The 16,112-nt window shown below is 35.9% G+C and overlaps 1 protein-coding gene across 5 annotated transcripts in view; it reads left to right on the top strand.

The window, feature by feature from the left end:
• The window catches only part of ZBTB10 (zinc finger and BTB domain containing 10), a 52,215-nt gene that overhangs the window by 29,950 nt on the left and 6,153 nt on the right, over positions 1-16,112 (top strand). For 3 of the 5 annotated variants that reach the window (XM_078353635.1, XM_078353637.1, XM_078353636.1), the window contains exons 4-5: positions 4,861-5,037; positions 5,242-5,414. In XM_078353635.1, the coding sequence (XP_078209761.1) occupies positions 4,861-5,037; positions 5,242-5,414 (350 nt within the window). Of the gene's footprint in view, positions 1-4,860; positions 5,038-5,241; positions 5,415-5,678; positions 14,703-16,112 lie in introns of all 5 variants that reach the window. The other 2 variants (XM_078353634.1, XM_078353632.1) reach the window with 1 other exon arrangement.

The raw sequence follows: 16,112 nt of genomic DNA, 5'->3' as shown, positions 1-16,112 counted from the left end.
AGACCAAACCTGTCCCAACTCTGAAATGTTAATGGTAATAGACAAGTGGGGAAAACACTAGATAAAGGAGATCAAGTAAATAAAGTGCAGCATGGAGATCATGGGATCAAAAAATGATTAAAGGAGACATTTTGGGGACAGCTGGAAATTATAGTATGTGTTAAGTGATAATCAGTTGTACTGTGGTTATCTAGCAGCATGTTCTAGAAGATGCGTTTAGGCTTGAAGTTATGAGTGTGCATGTTTTCAAATAGTGCGTAGAAAGCATGTATGTGTATACATAAAAAGGTGAGAAAACTAGTGTTTGAAGATAGATATGGATATTTATTGATTGTTTCAATTTTATTAGCTCTGGAATTCTTTCCAAAGTTGATGAGAACAGAGAAGGCGTTTCTTAAAAAAAGTATTCATGGGCTCTGAATTCAGTATGTACTGACTAAAATAAAGCCATTTCTGAAGTAACTGTGCTTGCCCCTGACTGTTTACAAGAATTTACAAAACAAGTTTTGAAATTAGCAGTTTGTACATCAGATGTGTTGAATTTTAAAGATTTTACTTTTATTTATTTATTTATTTTTAAATAAGGGTTTCACCATGTTGGCCAGGTTGGTCTTGAACTCCTGACTTCAGGTGATCCGCCCGCCTCCCCTGAATGCTAAGATTATAGGCGTGAGCCACCAGGCTGGACCCGAATTTTAAAGATTTTTGCTTGCACAGAAAATTGCTGATGTACTTGCTTTCTCAGTTTAGAAATCTAGTCCAAGAATGGGATTAATTCGGGGTGTGTGAATTAAAATGTAAAAATTTAAATTTGTAAACCTTTGATAGAGAGTTATTTATCTTAAAGGGGACGTTTTTATCTATTAGTATTTTTGCATCTGAGATCAGCTTTTGCTTTATGACTTTGATGTTAAAAACCTACATTGCTTTTTCCTGAGTTTGCTATTATGGAATAATGTACCCAAGAAGGATATTATTGATCAATCAGTAAGCTCCATTTTGAAGTAGATCTATAATGACCTTAATGATTCTTAAGTGTATTGAGTCACAATGATAGTACCTTTATTCAGGCCACTCTTGTAATTCTTACAAGCATTCTCTGTTAAAAGAATTAGGAGAGGTGAAATTTGGGGCAAGGTTTATTTAATTTGAATTACCATTTTGTATTCCAGATAGAGTGGCATGAATTCCATCCATTCATTCTTTGGTATGATGGATGTTGAATCTTGGATTTTCTTTTCTTTTCTTTTTAATAGCTTTCTGTCATTGGAAATTACTTTGTATATTCTGTCAGCTGAGAACTTGATTAAGTCTTCTCAGAGGTTAGAGGCAAAGGATTAGAAACTATTAGGTTTGCAAAAAGATTTTTTTTTTAATTTTTTTTTCTTTTTTTTTGAGAGAAGGAAAAAAATGAGTAAAGGAGAGGAAGAAAGGAAGAGAAAGAGGGAGGATGAATGGAAATATTGCTTTATTCTGAAAAAAAAAAGGGTATTGATAATGGCCAATCAATGTTTCATTTAAACCTATAAGTAGGTGTGATGTGGTATTGACAAGAATGTGTATTTTATGTATTTGAAGTGGAGAGCTTTATAAATATTTATTAAGTTTACTTATTCCGGATCTGAGTTTGAGTCCTTGATATCCTTATTAATTTTCTGTCTCATTGAATCTAAGTCTCTATGTATCTGGGTGTTAGGATCGTTAGCTCTTGTTGTTGCATTGATCCTTTTACCACTATATCTTTGTTGCTTTAAAATCTATTTTATCCGATACGAGAATTGCAACTCCTGCCATTTATTTATTTATTTATTTTTGCTCTCCATTTGGTTGGTAAATCTTGGATTTTCAGTTTATGAATTGTTTTAGGGATATTCTGTTTCCTTTTTCTGTTGAGATGGGGCTTCGCTCTGTCACCCAGGCTGGTCTGAATCTCATGGGCTCAAGCTATCCTCCCACCTCAGCCTCTAAAAGTACTGGGATGATAGGCATGAGCCACTGTGCCTGGCCTATTTCCTTACTCTTAGATGTTGTGAATAATATTTAATTGTAGATATTAGAACATCTGACATGTCTTTTGATACTTGTTTTCTAAGTATTTTGAGCAAGTCAGAAGTACATATTGGCATTTTCTAGATAACATTTATTCCACAAGTAATTGGAGAGCAGCATATATGTCTTAGACAATAGAAAAACAGAAGCGAGGAAGATAGGCACAGTTCTTGCTCTCTTGGAGTTTAGCTTTGTACTGATTTAGGCAAGAAATATGAATCATAAAGTTGTAACTTTATTTAGAATTGTGAAACTAAAAGTAGGTTGACCTCCACAGGCTACCACCTCCATCCCATTCTTTATCCCACACACAGAAATGCCTCACTTTAGGATTCTTAGTACTTATTCCCAAACACTAACTAGGTGCAACTATAATAATGAGTTGTAGTTGAATTATATGTAACTGTGGGTTCAGGAGGCTTTCTTTACATCAGAAACTGGTGAAGGTATTCCAAGTACAATACCGTTTACAGTAATAGTAATGATGTGCTTTTTTCTAAAAATGGAGTTTTGGTCTTGTTGCCCAGGCTGGAGTTGAGTACAGTGGCACCATCTTGGCGCACCCCAGCCTCTGCCTCCCGGGCTCAAGCCATTCTGCCGCAGCCTCCCGAGTAGCTAGGATTACAGGCATGTGCCACCATGCCCAGCTAATTTTGTATTTTTTGTATTAGAGACGGTTTCTCCATGTTGTTCAGACTGGTCTTAAACTCCCAACCTCAGGTGACCCACCCACCTTGTTGCTGGGATTACAGGCATGAGCCACGGTGCCCAGCCTCTGATGGGCAGTTTTAAAATACTTCAGAGACATTTTTACTTTGCTGGGTATTAAGACTTTCACCAAAAAGGAATCTTTTTTATTTTTAAGCCAGTTGAATTTAGCAGTGGGGGATTGCATACCAACTTTAGTGACACTAATGTTAATAAGTTCTGATAACCCACTACCATCGGACCAGCCAGAATCTTTTTTTGAGACGGAGTCTTGCTCTGTCACCAGGCTGGAGTACAGTGGTGTGATCTGCGCTCACTGCAAACTCCGCCTCCCAGGTTCAAGCCGTTCTCCTGCTTCAGCCTCCCCAGTAGCTGGGACAACAGGCGTGCAACACCATGCCCAGGTAATTTTTGTATTTTTAATAGAGATGGGGGTATCACCATGTTGGCCAGGATGGTCTTGATCTCTTGACCTTGTGGTCTGCCACCCTCAGCCTCCCAAAGTGCAGGAATTACAGGTGTGAGCCACTGTGCCTGGCAGGAATCTTAATTTTTAAGAGGGACAACTTGTCTGGGAACATATATGTGAAATGATTCTTAGGAAATCCATTTGGGTAAACATTCTTTTACTTTTAAAACCGTGATGCCCATGGGAGGAAAAGTGGATTATTGCTGCTTGAGTGAACTATGCATATATCCTGGCAAGGAGTGTTTCAGGCAGAGGAAAACATAAATGCTTTGAATTGGGAGCATGTTTATCATGGAGGACTAGCGCAGAGGTCAGTATGGTTGGAATGGAGTGACTGAAAAGGTGATTGATTGGAAGTCATAGTTCCACCAGGTAAGGCTTTGGAGGATATTGAAAGTCTTCCAGCTTTTACTTCGAGGTGGGTAGTATTTGTAGCCTTGTAAGCTGAGTGGTAACCTGCCTTAAGGTAGTGTTTTAAAAGAATCTATGACTTCTGCTGAAAACAGAGCAGGGAGACAAGTTGGTGATGGCTACTGAAAACAGTCCAGGGGGTAGAGCACATGATTGATTGGATCAGGGTGGCAATAGTTGTGGAGGAGTCTGGACATATTCCTGTTGCCAAAACATTCCTGGTCCAACAAATTACATTAAAGATGGAGTTAAATTCAGTGGATATAATTCCTGCCCTTGCTAATCTGAAGATCTTAGGGACATCTATTATTCTGTTTTCCTTCTATTTTCTGCACATTATTTTATATAAGGATTGAGTTAGAAAGAAAGAAATTTCACCGAATCCTGAAAGCATTCAGTTACCTTGCCCTAATATGTCTGAAACAACAAAGATCTAGTAATAGAACTTAAATTTGTAATTATCCTGTATGTATGCTTTATTCTCAGTCTGTTTTTCTGAACCAGTTCATCTTAAAATTATGTGCCTGTCCTGGGTTTGTAATAAGGAGAATATCCTATTTGACAGCTGGTCTTCAGGGTGATACAATCTTGAGTGATAGAGTAGTAGTTAGAAAAAGCAACTCTTAGGAGTTATGGTATAAATGTACCTATCCTTTAAAAGGGTAATTTCTTGTGGCATCTACGTGATTAAATGATATTCATGTTATTTTCTTTCTCTCCCCCTACTTTTAATTTTTTTGAGACAGGGTGCCACTGTGTCACCCAGCCGGAAGGGCAGTCGTGATCTTGAATCACTGCAACCGCTGGGCTCAAATGATTGTCTAAAGTAGCTGGGACTTAGCACACCACCATATCCAGCTACTTTAAAAAAAAAAATTTGTATAGATGGAGATGGAGTTTCTCGCCATTGTCGCCCAGGCTGGTTGCAGTCTCCTGGGCTCAAGCGATCCTTCTGCCTCAGCCTCCCAAAGTGCTGGGATTACATGCATGAGCCACTGTGATTGGTCCAGGATTTGTTTTTTAACTGAATTTCTTCTGTAGTTGAATAGTATTTTGTTTTATTGTGATAATAAAGTAGGAAGACTTCTCAATGTTAGACTAAAATACAGTTTTATTTAACTCATTATGAAGTTATAATGCTCATAGGATATATGTTTTTTTGACTCTAATGAAGAGACAGATACTTATTACCATTATTAATTCAGAATTCTTACTTGTACTAGGTACTTCACATGATTTCAAGTATGGTTTGATGCCTGGTCCTTCAAATGATTTCAAGTATGGATTGATACCGGGTACTTCAAATGATTTCAAGTATGGATTGATACCAGGTGCTTCAAATGATTTCAAGTATGGATTATTGCCAGAATCTTGGCCAAAACAAGAAACTTGGGAAAATGGCAAGTATTAGTCAACTAAACAAGTACAGAATTACTTGTTAAATAACTGTTAACAATTAAAAGCTTGCATATTGTGCATTTTTAAAAAACCAAATAGCAGTAGCTCCATGTCAATTGCTGTTCTCAGGGGTAGAAATAAGTTTTGATAGCGAGTTTTCTATTTAATGTGTAATAAGCACTTTGTTTTTTTGTTAATTCTCATAGGTGAATCATCTCTAATCATGAACAAGTTAAAATGCCCTCACTGTAGCTATGTAGCCAAATACAGACGAACACTAAAAAGGCACTTGCTCATTCACACAGGAGTGAGATCATTTAGCTGTGATATTTGTGGAAAACTGTTTACTCGAAGAGAACATGTAAAAAGACATTCCCTGGTAGGTAACTTTAAATACACCTGATTTTTGAGATAAACTATATTGATGTCAGTGAAGTTTAAAGGGATTTAAACAGTTAATTGTGAATATAAGGAAGATTGTCTCTTAAATTGCTTTAGACAAAGAGTTTGACTTAGGAACTGATAATGAGCTTTTAACAGAGAAACAGTGGTATTTACTCATTAAATGTGTGGTTTGAGTGGGTCAAATGCATTCTATTATATATAATAGCCTTATATTGGATTTTCCCCCCCCTTCAATTAGGTGCATAAAAAGGATAAAAAATACAAATGTATGGTGTGTAAGAAGATCTTCATGTTAGCAGCCAGTGTTGGAATAAGACATGGATCTCGACGTTACGGTGTTTGTGTAGACTGTGCAGATAAATCACAACCAGGAGGGCAAGAAGGTGTAGATCAGGGACAGGATACAGAATTCCCTCGGGATGAAGAATACGAGGAGAATGAAGTAGGAGAAGCTGATGAAGAGCTAGTTGATGATGGAGAAGATCAGAATGATCCCTCTCGATGGGATGAATCAGGAGAAGTTTGTATGTCTCTAGATGATTAACTGACCTACTATACTCCTCAAGGATGCTGCATTTGGACCTAATATGAAGCGACAATTTGGATTGTTGAACTTGAAGGCTTGCAAAATAATGGTACATGCTGGATAGTAGTTATGTTGCTGTGAAAACTGTAGGGTCAAAGCCTTATAGCAAAAAAAAATTTTTTTTAATATTTGCACAGGACTATACAGCAGACAACCATGTGGTTGGATTATATGGAGTCCCCACATACTCAGTCAGTTATCAAAGTAAAATATTTTTTATTTATACAATATACAGTAACTATTTGGGTCCTATGAAAATAATCCTTAAAGAGCTTACATTCATGTGCTACTTTAACATGAGTGGAGAAAATCCATTTATGGAAGTACGGTGACAATTGACCCAATCACTTTGTCCATCAAACCACTCAGGCTAGTTTGTACTAGTAGAGTTTTGTTTCTATTTTTATTTTTATTAATTTTATTTTTTTTAATACAGATTTTCAGTGTGGGGCTTTTTCAACCCCATTGGTTCTATTTTCTTGTATTTTTCCATTTTAATTTGCTTCATAACTTAAACCAAGTCTCTTCTAGTCTTAGGTATTATTTCTCAATTTTGTGCTGATGGGCATGTTTATAAGAACTGGAGAGGTAATTTATTGGAATGAATTAACTGACTTCCTCCATATCCCCCCTTCCTTTCTGACATGAATTTTACTACTTCACAAGTGAAGAATGATGTTGCGAAGTTACCGTGGCGAAGTTGACAAATACCACTAAAATGATTATGATTTAGAAGTAACTTTCTTCTGCTGCTCTAATCTGATAAATGGTTACTATAATGTTTGCTGACATGGTATTCGGTTTTGGGTATCTGTTACTTTGTCACTATTCTTGTTTGCCTCTTTATTTTTGCCAGTGTACTATACCTCAGTCGTATTTGAAAGGCCTAATTAAAAGAAAAATCATAGAGATAATTAAGATGATTTGTTTTATAATCTATCCACCATGTCCAGTTTGGTTAGCTTGTTATGCAATATGAGTGAAATATCAGGTTTTTGCCCCTGTGTCTTTTTTGTCATTAAAATTAACACAAAATGAGCATTCTCTTATTGTTTTATACTTACTGGGATATTATTTGGAAATTATGATCAATAACTTATTTTTTTCTGTTCTTTGAAGTCACTCACCTTGATACAGTCGTTATAGTAGTCACCATGTTTCAACAGTCTCAGAAATCATATACTGAGAAGCTTTATTCTCTAAATTCTTCAGGGTACAAAAGGGTGACATTGAGATGAAATTGTCAGATTTACTTAGCCTGGTGACATGAATTAGCTGTTTGTGGAACTCTCAGCAGCATTTCACATATTAACATGTATGACATTATGAGCATACTGTATATTATATAAGATTGAGGGATGTCATATTTTCAGCTTTCTTTTAAATAAAAATTGAGTATATTTTCCTATTTTATATCAGGTAACTAAATTATGCTAGTTATGTGGGAAAAAAATTGCAAAGATACTTTGACAGATATATAATCCCTTTGGTGCTCCATCTGATCAAAGTTGAAAAGTTGATGTTTTTTAAGAGACAAGCCCTATCATTGTCTCTGATTTCAGTAGAATAATGGTTTGTTAGACAATGATGTTTCTGCTTAGATAAATCAAAGATAAATTACAGTTACATGGTTAGATGCAGCTTTTGTCATCTGTATTGTAGTTTCTACACAACTGTAAACCTGACAGATACAAATAGTTTTGGTTTGATTTTTGTTTAAAATGGATGAGTACATCTTAATGTTCTAGACAAATGAGTAAAATGTATTTCTGGTAGAAATTAGTTGGGCAAAGATACTATGAATGAAAAAGTATTTTAAACGTAAAATGTTCTTTGTGAATATGTAAGTATAGTATAAAGACTTCTTTCATCCCATTTATCCCCTTCCTTTAAATAAACTAGTTTACAATTGGTAGATCTGTCTATATATAAATATATATTAAAGAAAAAAAGATATATATCTAAAAATCACCTAAATCTGCTTTATTAGACTACAGTTCACTTATTGCATAGAAACTGGACTTGGCTTTATATTCTTAATGTACTTTTACTTTTCCTCAGAATATGAACTTACTCTCTTGAAGCTGAATTTCTTTTACTACTTAAATCATTTATGTATATCTGGTAAATTATGACCAAATTTTTGTTAGATTGCATACAGTAAATTGAAATACACACTTGGTACACTACGGGATTGTTGTGCTTTTGTTTGGTTTTAGTTGGAAATAAGGTTTGATGTAGATGGCTTGTTACTGTTAATTTAAAATATTCTATAATTGTCCATTACCTTTTATGTTGTGTTGTGACAGATTTGGCTATATTTTTAGTCAATTGAAATATGATACTTTAAAAGTTTGTTTTTTAGGTAATCCAAAGGAAAAGTGTTTATACTCTTGAATATATTAGCCTCAGCCTATTAAATTTCTTTGAAGTAAACATTTTACCAGAAACAGAATTGACAGATTTTTCTACTTGCTGACTGCTTAACTTATTTCGTTTCATGATCTTGAGGGACTGCCTTTTCCCATCTAGATCTTTTTAAAAAATAGTTTTAGTACTAAGGTATACTACTGGACATTTCTATTTTTTTAAGTATATTCTTTTTCTGACTTACAGTACAATTTCAGGAAGTTGATAGATACCAAGAACTTAAAATTGGTCTCAGAGGTAACAATGGAATACTCATAATTTTGTCTGTGGATCTCTGGCAGAATTATGTTAACATTTGGCAAAGTTGTCTCTTGTAATTCATATTTTAAATGAAAGTATTTTAGAGCTTTTAATTTTAATGAAGGAGTATAAAACTTTCTTTCATATTAACTCTGTAATTACAGACCATCTTATAAATCAAGATTGTGCATTATTTCTTAGTTCTCAGAGACAGATACTTCCATATGGACCCCTGTTCATTTTTGTCACTGACTAGATATTTTGCTAATTAGCACACTAGGAATTAAGAGTTTTAAAAAGAAACATAGGAAGGGGAAACTGAGCAGTAATGAGTAGCTCTGAAATTGGGGGAAAACACTAGCTGGGTTAGTCACAGCCCTCCTAATAATGGAGAAGAGTGAGCTAAATGAGTTAATTCATGTAAAGTGCTTAGAACACTGGTACATAATAGGTACATAACACATCTTAAAGTTGTTTAATAAGAACCAAGAGGAAAAAGAAATAATTAAAAAAAAAAGGGGGGGGGGAAGGAAGGAGAAAATGGGAAATGAAACGATTAGGACTTGGGCATTAATATGAATAGAAAATGGTATAAACGGCCTAAATATGACTGGAGTAGTAGTATCTCATGGGGGAATGTGTGATGGAAAATATGTTTTTAAAAATCTTAAATTTTGAAACTTAAGCATTATTTATATTTTTTAGGATTTTCTGAACATAGCATGAAGGGTTTGGATTCATTTTTCTGAAAAATGATTCAAAAAATTACCAGTCTTTTTTTTTTTCTTTTGAGTGCCACACTTGCCATTGTGCTGTATACATGATTTTACCGTAATTTTCTATAAGGTAGGTGCTAATTGTCTCCATTTTATAGAGGAAAGACTCAGAGAAATTCAGAAACTTGGCTAATTTAACACAGCTGTGATAGAGCTGGGATTTGACCACGTGTGATTCTGCACTTGATCTTAGCCAAAAGGCCAAGAAGCAATCCACGTCTGATTCTGAAGCCCGTACTCTTTCAAGGAGGCTCTATTGCTGCCTCATTATAAACAACTCTTGTAGAATTCCAGCTTTTAAAGGAGTCTGTCTGTGGATTTATATATTTCTTATAAGACAGCTGTGTTTAGAATTTTGAGTGTCTTTCCTCCCCCAACAAATTTCCTTACTACTACTCTTTCCTCATAAAGCAGTTGTTTTGTCACTTTGACTATATTAAGACACATCAGTGTAGCACATGCTCTTAACCGGCTGTGGCATTTTAATTTTATAAAAGGATGGTTTTTTATCTGAAGAACTAGATATAAACCCCAGTTTTTGTGCCGTTCAGTCACCCAGATCCTTAAACTTAACTACGGTACATAATTTCCACACTTAGAACTAACAGGTGTTTAGTCACTTTAGGACTTAAAATGGAAAGTTTTTTTTTCCTGCTGTATCCCTGCTTTCAACTGAAGTTGAAGAATTCTAGATATTTTAAAATGTGTTAGGGATAAGCACACTTCAAAAGACGTTTTCTAGCCCTGAATTTTATGACATTGGGTACTTAAATTTGAAGTACACTAGCTATTGAGAACAGTATTTTGGGTTGAGAGCAATGGTTGAGGCCACTATGTAGTGGGAGAATCAGCATTTTGAACACTGTAAACATAAAAGAACACTTCTGCCTGCTGTTGTAAAAGCTCTTTGGGAAGATCTTTTACGAAGACCAACTTTTTAAAATGTAAATTACCTACCTAATATAAGTGTCCTAAGACATGTATGTAAACTTCCGAAGCTGTTTTGTTTGTGTATTTAGAAAATACACAAGAATCTTTATCAAACCTAAAAATATAAACTTGTGAGCACTAAACTGCTTCTGGCTTTGTGAATTTTATTGACTGATATTTAATTCAGATTTCTTTGCAAGGGTACTAATTTAGACTAACTGGGGTGAGGGGAACAACTTGATGAACTTTGACTTATGTAAAATTCAGTTATCTTTGTACTTCAGGCTTACAAGTTTGAATTATAGAATAAGGGTTTTTTTGTTATTTGTATGTTTTTATATGAAAATGTGTAAATGATAAACTACCTCCAAGTAATCCTGCTTTAATTAATAGTGGTGATTTGTAGTCAGTATCTTTTAAGATTCTCTACAAGTTTTAGGAAATATTAAAAATTCCCCTGTAATTTACATTTGTGCATAATCTTGGAAATGGGTTGAAAAGCAAAGGTAAACTGCTTCATCCCATGTTGTATATTTGCGGACTGATGACTGCAAGTAATTCTGTGATATTATAAAGTCTTTGAAACTTTATTAATGTAGAGAAAACATAGCTTTTTAGGTTATTTCAAAGTTAGAGCAAAGGAAATTGGAAGTGGCCAGATATTCAGACTTTACTTAGAAAAATAGGAGTTCCTTGATTTTGTTTGGGGAAGGGCACAATAAAGGGAGCCCACACGGCATTATAATACCTAGTATCTTTAAAAATGGGAAGAGCTGTCATGAGGCATGAGTAAGTGAGAGTACTTTCTCTGTGTTTCTAAGAGGTCATGATTGGGACCATTGGCTCAAGATTTAAAACTGGTTTTTAATTATCCAAAGATGAAATGGGGCTGCTTCAGAAAATGGTTTGCCACTCTCTACATAAAGTGAAAGAGATTACTTAATCGTTTTGGCTACGGCAGTATTGACCAAACATTCCTGTTTTACAGTTGGGTTTTTGTTTAGTTTCTTTAGGTCTTGCGACCCTTGTAGTTACTTTTTGTTGCTTAGTCAACAAAATTCTAAAATGATAAAATTTTGTGTTTATAAGTACTGGATGAAGGATGTTTTGACACTAAAAAGGACATAATTGAGGAAATCAAGAATTTAGATACCAAGTTTAGCTTAATCGAAAAATCACTACCTGAGCTACTTTTTCACCACAAATAACCACAGACCATTGTTTGGGAACAGGTGTAGGAAATCGAATTACTGGATCTATGTTTAGGTAAGAAAATTAAAGGTACTTCAGAATTTAGGCTGTGACATAACTGTCTTTCTGAAGTTTAAAGAAAGTGAACTATAGGAAATCTATTCAGCTAATTATAAAGTGAGTGAAATATTACAGATTGGATAACTGCTATTAATACTGCCTTCTTACTGTCAGCCAGATTATTTTTTCCCACCACGACCAGTCTTAAATTTGGCTATAAGAAAAAAGCTAATCTTCCAAGTGTAATTAGGTATGTATTAGAATCTTAGTGGAAGCTAAACAAGACAGTCTTCTTGGCACAGGTCCTAACAGTTGGTGAGATAATACGGAAAATCGTTTCAAGATTATTGTAGAACTACTTAGGTTGAAAGAGGTTGTAAGAGACTAATGAAGCATACATACCCAGAGAGGCTGCTACAGTGATTCCAGTCAGTTTTAGGACCCAGGGGACTCCTGAACTTCCATTTCAGTATTTTTCCTGTACCAAACTCTAAATATTTGAGATTAGGGAAAAGTTTGGAATCAGAAGATTCCAAAGTACACTCAAATAGTATTTAGCACATAGCTTGTGCTCAAAAGTATTTACTGAGTTGATGTAGAGTGCAACGATATATCAATAAAGATATTTTAAAATGACCCGATATTTCAATTGCCAATATGATTTTTGTGAAGAGATCCTGGGTTTTGGCATTTATGTTTTGCCATATGAAAGATGTATTCATGTAAAAGGTATGTGAAGCTAGTATCTGTCCACCTGTTTCGTTTTCAAGTAATCTTGGATATTTGTGGCATCTGGGTTTCTAAACTGGGATGGTGGCATTTATGTACAGACATGGGTAATTCTCCAAAGTAGATCTTGCCACACTAGTTTTTCAAGTAGTTGTCACCTAAATCATTATTAAAACGTGCCCATTCCAAATAATAGCAAATGTAGGAATTGAAAGAGCATCCCAGAGTAGGAAATTTGAAGAAAGTATTTTAAAACTTTACCTACGGTGAAGTCTAAAATTTTACATATGTAGGTATGGTTTTGGTAGTCGTATATTTGCCTAAAAATAATAGGTTTAATGATCTCATAGGCATAAAGATGTTTTTACTAAAATCTTACATTAGACTGAAGGCAGTGTTTTAGAGCCAGGATTCATTCTAAATTTATATCCTGTATTTGCCTTTTGAAGGTGGTTGCCTCTCCGGCACCCTGTTCTGTGCTGGTCTTTCATTGCTCCTGGTGACTCGTACCACGCCCAAATGTGAGCTCCTGTTTCATTCTGTGGACTCTTCCACAGATACACATTGAATACCCACTTGTGAGAAAATGGCTAGGCCCTTTGATGGATAATGAGACTATAGGGTATATAATGGTCTCAATTATTACTGTACTGCAAGTCAGTTGGGATGGGGAAAGGTGAAAAATTAGACAAATAGGAAATTATACCAAAAAGGCCCTTTGTATCAGCTTTTTTTTTTTGAGATGGAGTTTTGCTCTTGTTGCCCAGGCTGGAGTGCAATGGTGTAATCTCGGTTCACCGCAACCCCTGCCTCCCAGGTTTCAAGCACCGGGCCTTGTATCAGGTATTTTTACAAGCAGGAGTGTGTGGGAGGGGTGACAGGTAGCAGGATAAAGATTAATATAAAATAGTGCAGATTAAGTTAAGAATGCCTACAGACAGCACTTTACATTGTCCCCCTTCAACATAATAAAAGGAAATAATTTTACCTTAAAAATGCACTACATCCTTTTGGGAAAAAGATGTTAACTGTTAATTTTGGCATGTGCTTGAGGTTTTGATATTAATTGGTAAGCATAGAAAGATGTTAATGTTTGACAGTTACGTCTTTTTCTAGGATAAGAATATATTTCTTAAGTGCTTCTTGTTTCTGTCAGCGATATTGGATAAGTGTAGAACTAGAAAAGCTCTTAGAAGACTTGGTGTGTACTCAGGGAAAGTGACACAATACAGTCTACCTACCATTTTAGGGGCGTAGATAACGGAGAGTGTTTAAAGACTTAAGGGTTTTCCTGTCCAATAAGGCAGTTCACTAAAATTGCAGGTACTTAATGGTTAATGCTCATTTCACACTTTTTTTCAGGGGAGTAGAGAAAAATCACCTTACAGGATGAAATTATAAGCATCTATATTTTCAAGGAAAGTGATAGCCTAAGTATCTGTATTCAATTTTTTTTCCTGTATTAAATTTTAATGTGTTTTTGTTTTGTTTTCGTCCCCCCGGCTGGAGTGCAGTGGCATGATCTCTGCCCACTGCAACCTCCACCTTCCGGGTTCAAGCGATTCTCCTGCCTCAGCCTCCCAAGTAGCTGGGATTACATGCATGCACCACCGTGCCCGGCTAATTTTTTATTTTTAGTGGAGACGTGGTTTCACCATGTTAGCCAGGCTGATCTCAAACTCCTGACCTCAAATGATCCTACCGCCTTGGCCTCCCAAAGTGCTAGGATTAGAGGCGTGAGCCACCACACGCAGCCTTAATGTGTTTTTTTAATTTAAAAAAGCATAGCATATTTACACCATCCAAAATGAATCTCCTAACGTATCAAATGTTTAATAAGTGTTTAAAATTCCAATGTCTCACTGTTTGGAATATATAATTCTGGATATATTTCTATTGCCTATCAAATATATGGTGTATTTTGCTTTTTAGAATTATTTGATGTACATAGGAATTACCAAACTTTCTGTAAGGGACCAGATACTTTTGGTTTGGCGAGCCATAAGGTTTCTATGACAACTGTTTTAACTCTGCTGTTGTGGCACAAAAGCAGCCATAGACAATATGGAAGTGGATTGTAAGGTTTCATTGTAATGTTTATTTACAAAATTAGGCAGCAAGCCACAGTTTGCTGACACCCGATCTATAGGTTCCCCTTCCCCCACACTTTGTCCCTGTAATACATACAATGAAAAATGATGTGCCTTCCTAACATCAAGGAATTATTCCTTTCCAGAGTTACAAATCTTGAGTTGCAGAGACTTTAATGGCAAAATTTTAGCTGCAAAGGATACCTCACCATTTCAGCTGGAATTAAACAGTAAGATCTTAATAGGAATTTAGTTACACCATATCTCAATACCCAAGGCATTTCTCCCTGCACCACCCCCTCCATGACACCCTGGTTCCTAGATGAAAGAAATAATACATCTTACTCAGAAATAACATGCAGAACTTCATGAGAGGAGACTTTCACTTGCTGATAAAAATTATTGGCTAATTTAGACCCTGTTGTTGCCATACTATGTTAAAAGAGTCTTGCTCTTTGAATCATGCTTCAACCTTGAGCACTATAACATAGACTTTTTTTTTTTTTTGAAATGGAGTTTCGCTCTGGTTACCCAGGCTGGAGTGCAATTGTGCGATCTCGGCTCACCTCAACCTCCGCCTCCTGGGTTCAGGCAATTCTCCTGCCTCAACCTCCTGAGTAGCTGGGATTACAGGCACGCCGCCACCATGCCCAGCTAAATTTTTGTATTTTTAGTAGAGACGGGGTTTCACCATGTTGACCAGGATGGTCACGATCTCTTGACCTTGTGATCCACCCGCCTCGGCCTCCCAAAGTGTTGGGATTACAGGCTTGAGACACCACGCCTGGCCTAATATAGACATTCTATAGCCTTTCAAAACTTGGGTATCTTTGATTCATATCTACATTCATGAATAAAGGTCAGTAAATAAGATTTGTCAGTCATCTTGGCCATAGCTTGAAAATGCTGTTTGTGAGTTAAAATAGCTGACCTGAAAAATGCTTTTCATCAAGCCCCCAATAAGCTCCCAAGACTAAAGACCAAACTGAATAATAAACCTTTAAGTCATTGTTTCAGACACACTGATTGCCCATTGTAAGCCCTAATTGAGGACCATCTTGTAGTCTTTGTGTTGCCCACTCGCGTGCAACAGTAGACTCTCAGTAAGTACATGCCAAATGTACAAATTCAGTGCTGAGCACAACTCTTTAGAGTCAGAACATTTCTATTTAAAACACAAGTTCAACATTGATCTAAATGGTTCAAGAGTTTTCCCATAATATTAAGGCTAATATTAATCAGAAGTAGTTTGATTATAAGGGTTGTAGAAAAAGTTCTGTTCTTCCTGTTTAATGAGATCCTGTCCCATCAGGAATGTCAAATATAATCAGGAAAGATACATAACTCTGAGGAAAACATAACCACTTAAGATGTGGGCATTCCATACACTGTCCAACCCATAACACACAGTCTAGATTCTGTCTTCAATATTTTAGTAAAACTACCCTCCAAAAGGCCCTTAGTGGCTAATCGTCAAGTCCACACCCCACTCTGCATCATTTAGCATTATTAATGACTAGTTTCCTTGAGATAACCCTCCTATTTGACCCTGAAAGCATTGGTATTCCCCTATTTCTTTGTTGGGCATTCTTTGTGTTTTTTTTGAGATAGGGTCTCACTCTGTCACCCAGGCTGGAGTG

This window comes from Callithrix jacchus, chromosome 16 (genome assembly GCF_049354715.1).
Source record: "Callithrix jacchus isolate 240 chromosome 16, calJac240_pri, whole genome shotgun sequence".
Lineage (NCBI taxonomy): Eukaryota > Metazoa > Chordata > Mammalia > Primates > Cebidae > Callithrix > Callithrix jacchus.
This window is presented reverse-complemented; position numbering and strand designations above follow the sequence as displayed.